General features: G+C 44.7%; 1 protein-coding gene across 1 annotated transcript; it reads right to left on the bottom strand.

Moving 5' to 3' along the window:
• Window positions 1-753: 753 nt before the first annotated feature.
• Window positions 754-3,276, bottom strand: LOC109734815 (uncharacterized). Its single transcript, XM_020293997.4, has 5 exons — window positions 2,827-3,276; window positions 2,633-2,735; window positions 2,017-2,218; window positions 1,264-1,335; window positions 754-1,145 (listed from the first exon to the last, which is right to left on the bottom strand). The coding sequence occupies exons 1-5, from the start codon at window positions 3,177-3,179 to the stop codon at window positions 979-981; spliced, it is 897 nt and encodes a 298-aa protein (XP_020149586.1). The 5' UTR covers window positions 3,180-3,276; the 3' UTR covers window positions 754-978.
• Between the last annotated feature and the right edge of the window lie 6,806 nt (window positions 3,277-10,082).

Below are 10,082 nucleotides of genomic sequence, written 5' to 3'. Positions count from 1 at the left end.
TTTTACTCCCTTTGTTCACATTTATAAGACGTTGTAGATGGTTCAGACAGCTCCCAAAACGGTTCAAAATCATCTGTCTAAAACGACTTATAAAAAGGAACGGAGGGAGTACTTAAGGTACATGCTGTAGTGACACTAGACGAATGTTGTGTAAGATGAGCAGCAAGGTGCTCACACAAGGAATGTAGCATGGCATTCAGTACAATTTTATTTTACTTGAATAAAAAGAAGTGAACCACGATACTGACCAATAAGCTGCTGCTGCAACAGATGATCAAAATATCACTGAATGACCTCACAGATCAGCAAACCAAATTAACCAACAATTTGTTATTCTTTGAGAACATTGATAAACTGATACAGATCAGTTTGTCAAATCTGCCACTTAAGGCCACCCTATTAAATTTACCTGATCATGCATGTACGGAACCGGTTGAAGCAGCTGGCAAGATGTTTTCTCTCTCTGTGCATCAACAGTAATATTTCTTCTAAACATAGCAAAATAAAGCCAGCTGATTGCAGAATAGCAACTACAAGTAGACTACTTTCATCAAACAGTTGAACTATCAAGTCACATAGCTTTGCTATCAGTAGTAATAGAACTAAAATATAGTAGAAATGTGCCTAGGCTTAGTAGCTGCTCAACCGTGACAAGAATGGTACACCCTGGACTGGAATGCAAAGAGAATAAGTAAGACATGAGCTATAAGAAGATCCAAGACGGGTATGATGAAGTTGAGTTGCCAACTAAAACAGTTAACCACAGCGTTGCTATCAACAATCTCATAAATATATGATTTTATTTTATGCCAGAGCCATCATCTGTTTCACAATACTACATAGCATAGCATAGGGCATTCCACCCGGGAAGACATAATTAATATGCAGCAGCACAACCAGCAACCTAAGGCATGTCATCATATTACAAGTCTTTCCTATCCACAAATGATAGATTGAGTGCTCAGCCAGCTCTAGTCATCATTTTCCAAACGCAAATTTTTCTGGCGATGGATGCAGCACTTCAGACTGAAGATAGCACATCTGACAAAAACGCTCTGCCTTGTAATGTCCACACGGAAATGCTTTCCCCACAGAAGGAACCTCGCTATCAACAAGACGGTTGCATGTATTGCAAAGGCAATCCGCTGAAAAAACAAAGACACCAAAGCCACTAAGTCAACAAACATGCACAAGCAAGAGAACAATTGTGCACTTGTGTTCTGTCATCAAAGGATATATAAAAAAGAGGAAGCGAGGACATACAACTGCCATCACGACGAGTTCCCCACCCAAGATGAAGGCCAAACAAACTGTAGGCTTCGGTAACTGGCTCATCTGTGTGAAAATCAAACACAAGCAAGGAAATTAACAAAGCAGAATCAGCATAGAAAATGCATGGTGTAACAGCAAAGGCACTAACAAGGTAGGTCCGTGAATATATATTTTTATAAAGCAAAGTAATAACCTAGCTAGTGGAACATGGAATAAAAACCAGGAGCCTAGCTAGGTTTGTAACAACAGCCATCTTGATTGTACCAGGAAAGATCCCATAAACAAGTACCCCCTCTGTCCCACAATATAAAATGTTTTTGCAAGCTGTTTTAGCTTGCAAAAAATCTTATATGGTGGGACGGAGGGAGTATCTATCAGTCACCTTGTGCACAAAAAAGAGAAGAAGAAAAAGGGAAATACCACAAGTTTATCCCAATTGAAAAATCCAAAAAAAATGCATAATAAATGTAAAAACATTGCAAGTACCTCAAATTCACCACACCACAAAAATACAACATAAACAAGTTTCAAAACATTGGTCACGAGAGCACATTTTAATGAAAAAGATATATAAATATACAATAAGCTAAGGTGGTTTTCGGCATCAAGCACTAGCTTCCTGTATATGATGACATGCATGCCTCATGGTGGTTGTTTGGGTTTTAGCACTGAAAGAGATTTGAGTTTCCAGATCCAACATGTGGTATGTATGATGTGATGAATGAAGATAGCAATAATACATACCTAGCGGGGTGCACGAAACAACTCCTTCAAAACCATCTTTGGTAACAAGCTCATAAAAGAAGAGAGTTGGTCTAGGGGGCAGTAAGGAGAAGTAGCCGGAGTGCTTGGGGCTAGCGACGAAGTTGCCATGAGTCCAGCAAGAACCATTGTGAGGACTGCTGTATCTGGTCACCTTGCCGGGGGCAGGTACGTACTCATTTTCCTGAGCAACCAACCATGGAAAATGAAATGAGTACATGTTAGCAATAAGCAAACAAAAGCAGAACAATGACTGAATGACTAGGGTTAAGTTAATAACAACCTTCAGTTTTGCAGTTTCTAGTTAAAAAAAACTTGTAAGAAGACAAGTATATGCCAGTCAGTGGCAAATAATCGACAAACATTATCTTCTCGAGATAACCGTTTTATATATGACAGTAGGAGCGATCAAAATTGAAATCGTTTAAAGGCCGCTTGAGATTTTGGAAGAGTTATTAATGACTGCATATAGGGCCGGGATTGTTTGGTTGTGGGACAAATCTCCCATTTTAAATCAGTGTGCACATAGATAGATACATGGATCGGAACCAAGCAAGCTGCAAAAGAGCAAAGCGAGAGGAGTAGATACAATACATACCGGATGATTTAAGTTATAGTGGCGAAGGCATTCCATGACAAGTTGATGATCTTGAGCTGCTGCTACCTCAGAGGGGCTCGGCATCATCATCATCATCATAGAACTATCAAGATACAAGATATATAAGATAAACACGGATGAGTTAGTTAGGTACGAGGAGTAGGGAGATCTGAAGTTTAAGAATGCCTTGTTACCTGTTCCAGTTGTGTTCGACCCTGTCGAATGGCTCAGGCTCAGGCTGTGGCTGTAGGGATGATGGTAGGCAACGGGACAAGATGAGGGACCAGGGCGACGCTGAAGCTTCAGGGAGCGACGGCGAGGCCGAGGGCTCCGACGCGGCCCACTCCGAGAGCAAGGCCTCCCTCCTCGCAATCAGGTCCAGAGCATCCGGAGAAAGGCTGAGGCTGAGGCGAGGCCCCATCACCTTGGCTCCGACGAGGGGACGAGTCTCCCCTTCCGCGGCCGTGGCAGAAACCTTGGCTGACTGGCGCGCTCCCCTTCCGACGACGACGAGGGGACGAGCCTCCCCTTCCGCGGCGCCGGCCATCTCTCTCCGTCTCAGATTAGGGATTGGGTTTTTTTTTGGGGGCTAGGGTTTGCTTTGCTTGCGCGATTCGGCCACACACAGAGTAAAGTAAATAGACACGGCGGAGGAGACCGAGTCGGCCCAAAATAAACACACGGACCGAGTCGGCCCACGACTCAAGACGACGGCGGCGGCGGAGGCGGAGGCGCCGTGCCCGCTGCTCGCTGCCGTCCAACTCACCTGCTCCGCGCCTAGCTCCTGCCGCCGACCACCATCTCCATCTCCGTCTCCTCCTCCTCCTCCTCCTCCCCGCCGCTTACCGGACTGCAGGTCCGTCCGATTCGAGCTCTTCCGCCGACCAACCCGGCATAGCTAGCCTGCCTGATTCCGCCCTACTGACTCCTTGCATTTCATCCAGTGAGTGTGGTGGTTCGCGCGGCTGCTTAGTGGAGCGCCGCCATGTTCGAGCGAACGACCCCCGCCCCTGCTGGGATTGGGAAGGGCTTCGGGGCGCGGCACCACTGGAAGATTCTGCTCTCCCTGGGCCTGGGCGTCGCCGGCGCAGGCTACACCGCCTACCGCTTCTACAACGCGCACCACAAGAAGCTCGTCCAGGTGGAGGAGGAGGAGGAGGAGATCATCAAGCAACAGTGAGAACATAAACCACCACCAGATTTTATTCTTTTTCCATGCAAGTCTGCATTTTCCTGCTTATGTGTGTGTCTTAGTGGTATGGTAACAAATAGCAGTTGATTCGTTGAGTTGATGTCTTGGTGGTGATCGATCTGGGGCAGTAAGTTCTGTGATGGATCGATGCTGGCTCAGGGGCCTCTTGCATTTACTTTGTGCATTGGGTTCCTGTGATGCTGTTTACTCAAGTGGCTCGCACCTCGCTCCTGTTTGCTTGCGGCGCTGAGCAAGCAAGGTTTAAAATCGCAGGCAATTTGATTTCCCAGCAGCTTTTCCCAGCCGCTATAGCGGGCTATTGCGGCCGCTAAGCCATTTAGCAGCAAGTAAATAGAGTGCATATTCAGCAGTAAAACGAGGTATTCTCATCAGGAACACAGAAATAGAAAATTTTCAGAAGAATTAGATATTAACATGCCTTGGTGCAGATCCTTTTTCAGAAAAATGGATATTAACATCTTGTTTACTTAAGTGCCTCGCGCCGAGCAAGTGAGTCCTTCATGACCGTTCTGTGCTATTCTCTATTAGGTTGCAAGGTCAGTTTGAAGAGGTGAAGGAGGAAGGGGAGGAGGGGAAGGAGGAGCAGGAGAAGCAGGAGGAGGAGCTGGCCCGTCAACATATAAGAGTTACCTGAACTCAACATCACCGCTCCTTTCTTGACTGACTGTCTGAAACTTGAAGGAATTTCACCATTGTCTTTAGTCATCCCGAGTCAAATTGGCAGTTGTCTCATCACATGTATGACCACCAGAGCCCTGGCCCGTCACCATGTCTCGTGCATACCACACGCCTCGCCGCTATTACCGCGTCGAGCCTCCGCTGTCCCGGTTGAGTCTCAAGGGTCGCGACCCACACCACTCAACCCCCACTGCAGAGTACCACCGCTCATCACGGACCGATGACGAGTTTCATGCTTCCATCAGACCACCGGGCTCCAGTCCGAACTACGTGTCCCTCGCTTTTTCCCGCTGAATAGGCTTCGGCTCTCTGTCGACTTATGCCGTAGCCCCTCAATCAGCACCGAGTGAAGTCTTCCAAACTTCAGCTCCACCTTCAACATGACTCCAAGGTAGTTGTACGTGCCACCTCGCGCCTCGTCGACTCCAGGCTGTCATGTGCACCGTCTTGAATCAACCCCGCGCTATAGTCTTGTCGAAGCCACACAAGCCCTCAGACCTGCGCCACGTGTTTCCACGCCCCATAAGTCGGTCACCATCAGCATCACGCTCCTACGTCATCTTCGCCGATCCCACCACCGTCTTCTGTATCAACCAACTTGCGTCGATCCGTCAGACGGCCTAGTCCGACCCAACCGAACTCGTTCGACTGTATGACACGCTCGAGGCTCCCAAATCATCTTTTGCGAATTCTCATCCATCACATGATACTTCCATCTTAGCTGACATGACTTCCCGCAATGCCTTCAAGCATCTCTGTTGTGCCAACAAATTTTTCATCCGTGCCTACCATAACCCAAAGTTTTTAGTTCCGTGAATTTCTCCACCTCAAACCTGACATCCGTTGACGCCATGGTTCTTCGTACAGCTGACCTTGTGAAAAATTATCTGAGCTCTCCTCATGTGATTTCCATGTACACAAGCAAATTACCTGTAGTGGTACACCCTCATGTACTAATAGCAAAATCCCTTTTGACCTTCACATGATTGCTCTTCTTTGGCTCAAAACCCCGACGCTAGCTATCCTTTGTGCTGCCTTCCGATGGATGCACCGTATCGCATGATAAGTCTCCCTTGCCGCTGACTGATTTGCCTGCCTATCCGCATCATACATAGAGACTCGGTCTCCTCTTTTTTTCCAAAACAAATCTCACGTACGCTGCTCGGACTGCTCCTCCTATTGCTGCCTCCACCGTCGTCTTGCCTGCGCTGCCACAACGGCCCCGCCCACACGTTGCCCGTGCCATGTGACGCTGCCACCTGGGAGCCACAATCCTTAGCCAGCCCCGTCAGGGCCTTGACCGCCGCTTCTGCCTGCGCTCGTGCGAGCTGCTCGCGTATGTCGCGACAACGATCCGATCTCGACGAGACTTCATCCAGAACACCCAGCCGCTAGCTTCAACTACTACTCCCTTCGAGCACTGTTTCCAGTGCAAATTACACGATCGTGATCGTCAGCACCACCAACGGGAACAATGAGCCATCGAGTTAACCGGAAGCTGAAATTTTCACCATGCTTGCTAATTATACTTTTAAAGGTAGAATACCTAAGAAACTTGGAGATCCAGGAGTACCAATTATACCATGCTCCATTAAAAGAAATTATGTTAAAACTGTTTTATGTGATCTTGGAGCCGGTGTTAGTGTTATGCCTCTCTCTTTATATCGTAGGCTTGATTTGAATAAGTTGACATCTACTGAAATATCTTTACAAATGGCTGATAAATCAACTGCTGTACCTATCGGTATTGGTGAGGATGTGCCTGTTGTGGTTGCAAATGTTACTATTTTAACGGACTTTGTTATTCTTGATATCCCCGAGGACGATAGTATGTCTATTATTCTTGGAAGACCCTTTTTGAATACTGCAGGGGCTGTTATTGATTGCAATAAAGGCAATGTCACTTTTCATGTTAATGGTAATGAGCATACGGTACACTTTCCGAGGAAACAACCTCAAGTCCACGGTATCAATTCTATTGAAAAAATTCCATCGATTACTATTGGAGGTTTTGAATTTCCTCTTCCTACTGTCAAAAAGAGATATGATATTTTTATTGTTGGGGATGTGCATATCCCCGTTGAGGTAACATAGTGTTATTCGAAATTTCTCCGGTTCCATGTTATTCGGAATGAGTTTGTTAACAAGACTTCATCAACCTTGTTAGTAGATTCCTTTTGATGAGCATGAGATGGATGAAGTTAGAAAGCACACCCTTCTGTACCCTCCTTTTACTTTCTGTAATTTAGAATAAATAAAAGCAAAAATAGTATTTTCTGTCAGTTTTCTGAATTATCCGTGCAATACAAAATACCCCGAAAATAAAAGTTCTCCAAATGCCCTGAAAATGAAATATGATTATTTCTGGAATATTTGAGAATGTCTGGCACTGAGAACACATCAGGGGGAGCAAGCACCTGGCCACGAGGGTCCAGGGCACGCCCACCCCTCTGGGCGCGCCCCCTGCCTCGTGGGCCCATGGTGGCTCCCCTCCACTTATTCCAGCCATCACACACTCCTTCTTCCTTCCAAAAAAATCACCAACCAGCTCAAGCACGAGTTCTAGCTCATCTTGCTATGATTTTCGATCTCCTTGCTCAAAGCTCCACTAACAAAACTGCTTTGGGGGATTGTTCTTCGGTATGTGACTCCTCCAATGGTCCAATTAGTTTTTGTTCTATTGCTTTATTCATTGCAAATTTTTGCTGCCTAGGTGACCCTGTTCTTGAGCTTGCATGTCAAATTTATTTGGTCCCGAGTAGTTCTAATGCATGATATAGTCTCTAGGCACTTGTAGGAGTAGTTACTATCAATTTTGTTGAGTTTGGTTCACTTTTATTTGAAATTACTAAAAATTTCAGAAATTTTCAGAAAATGATGAAGAGATTTTTGAGGGGCTCGTCGAGCCGAAGCTCGAAGGACAAGCAAAGCGAGGAGGATAAGAGGCCCAAATATAGTCTCCCTCGCACCGCGGAGGTTTGGCCGTGTGAATGGCCTTGTGACGAGTTCTTAACAGCAGCCGGGATTCATGATGATTTCTATTCTTTGGTTGATAATGCGGGCCTCACCGACTTCCTCCATGACCAGCGCGAACAGTATCTCTTACTCACTAATATTTTCGTGCAAAATTTTTATTTCCATGCTAGGAGATCACCACCTTCGGTGGAATTTTATTTATATGATGAGCATAAGGAGATGTCCCTTTCTGATTTCTGCTGGGTTTGTAAGATACCCCTTACTGGCAGCATAGACGAACCACATCGTAATGATGTGGAAGGGTTTATTGATATGATTGCTGTATGGGAAACTAGGAAAGTTTCCGATCCAAGAATTACTAGCATACATTTTCCGGTTTTGCGTTACTTTGCGATATTTGTTAGTAGATGTTTAATTGGTCGCGGAAACGGTGGAAACCTTAGTGCCCCTGATATTGTTATTTTGGGCCATGCCTTGTTTCGTGATAACTCTTTTAGCCTAGGCGCTATCGTTGCCAAACGGTTAAGTCGTAACCGCACGAAGGGTCCCATCTTGGGAGGTATCTTCGCCTCGCGCCTTGCTGCACACTTTAACATACCTATTAGGCATTATGAGAAAGAAGAAAAGTTGCTGCCTCCTGTTTTTCTAGACTATAAGAATATGGTAGCACATGATTTTATCATTAAGAATAAGGAAAAGACGCTTAAATACAAACTGATATTTGATAAAATTCGCCTTGAGATTATTACTTTGCCTGCTCCTTCTTTGTTTGACTTATCTACAGGCAAGTACCTTGTTCAGCTGGAGGCATTTCATGCCTACCAGAACCCCGCACCAGCTACAGAGCCAGAGGCGGAACCACAATTTGATCCTTCACGATAGTCTGTTTACCAGTGGGATCCGGAGGAGATTGCCAACCAGTGGCAACCCGAGGCTGCTTCTCAGTACGACCCCAACTACAACTTTGATCCATGGGCATAGACCAACTTAGGCCAAAAGCCTAAGCTTGCGGGAGTACGTATTTCTCACCGACATTACATTCATATTCACACACTCATGCTAGTTGTCGGTGCTCATACTTTTTCACTGTAATATCCATGCTACTTTATTTTCTTTTTCTCGCTTTCTTCTTGTGTGTTTGATAAACCTTAAGAAAAACAAAAAAAATTAGTTGTAGCTTTTAGATAGTTTACTTTCCATGCTTGTAGTAGTAATTAAAAGAAAACCCAAAAAGATTTCTCGTTCTTCTTTTTGCTTGGTGGGAGCTTTCCCGTGTAAATAGTTTTATTTCTTTGTTCTTTGGGGGTCGAAAGGAGAAGATCATAATGAAAATGTTGAAGTGGCTCTTATATGCATTATTGTTCATTTAACCAAGAGCCCATATTACCTTGTCTTCTCCTTTGTATTGAATGCCTGCAGATTCCAGCTTAGTTCAATGCACGTGCACTATTATTATTATTCACATCGTTCGGTCGTGCAAGTGAAAGGCAATTATGACGATATATGATGGACTAATTGAGATGAGAGAAGCTGGTATGAACTCGACCTCTCTTGTTTTTGTAAATATGATTAGTTCATCATTCCTGATTCAGCCTATTATGAATAAACATGTTCGCAATGACAATTAAAGATTATAGTTGCTTATGCCATCCTTAATTAGCTAGGAGTTTATAATGATTTACCTTGCGTGCCAACATGCTATTAAAATGGTTGTGATGTGGTATGATTGGGTGGTATCCTCCTTCGAACGATTCGAGTGACTTGACTTGGCACATGTTCACGCATGTAGTTGAAACAAAATCAACATAGCCTTCACGATATTTATGTTCATGGTGGATTATATCCTACTCATGCTTGCACTCAATGTTTATTAATTTTAATGCATGTTCATGACTGTTGTCGCTCTCTAGTTGGTCGCTTCCCAGTCATTTTCTAGCCTTCACTTGTACTAAGTGGGAATACTGCTTGTGCATCCACTTCCATAAACCCCAAAGTTATTCCATATGAGTCCACTATACCTTCCTATATATGCGATATCTACCTGCCGTTCTAAGTAAATTTGTATGTGCCAAACTCTAAACCTTCAAATGAAATTCTGTTCTGTATGCTCGAATAACTCATGTATCAACTAGGGTTGTCTGTATCTTCCATGCTAGGCGGGTTATTCTCAAGAGGAGTGGACTCCGCTCCTCACTCATGAGAAAATGGCTGGTCACCGGGATGCCCAGTCCCATGCTCTAAGAAAATCAAATCGAAATAATTGCAAACAAAACTCCCCCGGGACTCTTGTTAGTTGGAGGCACTCGTTGTTTCGAGCCAGCCATGGATTGATGCTTTTTGGTGGAGGGGGAGTATAAACTGTATCATTCTGTTTGGGAACCGCCTATAATGTGTGTAGCATGGAAGATATCGAGATCTCTCGGTTTTTATGTTGATAATGAAAGTATGCCGCTCAAAATATTATTTATCTCTATTTCAAAATCGAGCTCTAGCACCTCTACAAACCCCTGCTTCCCTCTGCGAAGGGTCTATCTATTTACTTTTATGTTGAGTCACCACCCTCTTATTAAAAAGCACCAGCTG

The sequence above is a fragment of the Aegilops tauschii genome, chromosome 2 (assembly GCF_002575655.3).
Source record: "Aegilops tauschii subsp. strangulata cultivar AL8/78 chromosome 2, Aet v6.0, whole genome shotgun sequence".
Classification (NCBI taxonomy): domain Eukaryota; kingdom Viridiplantae; phylum Streptophyta; class Magnoliopsida; order Poales; family Poaceae; genus Aegilops; species Aegilops tauschii.
Note: the sequence above shows the minus strand (reverse complement) of the source record. Positions and strands in the feature narration are given on the sequence as shown.

Excerpts from the sequence above, each read along its gene's own strand:
- LOC109734815 (XM_020293997.4), bottom strand. The coding sequence starts at position 3,179 with ATGGCCGGCGCCGCGGAAGGGGAGGCTCGTCCCCTCGTCGTCGTCGGA. Across the intron at positions 2,736-2,826 it reads GTCGAACACAACTGGAACAG|TTCTATGATGATGATGATGA; the intron begins GTAACAAGGCAT and ends GTATCTTGATAG. Across the intron at positions 1,336-2,016 it reads TGTTTCGTGCACCCCGCTAG|ATGAGCCAGTTACCGAAGCC; the intron begins GTATGTATTATT and ends ATTTTCACACAG.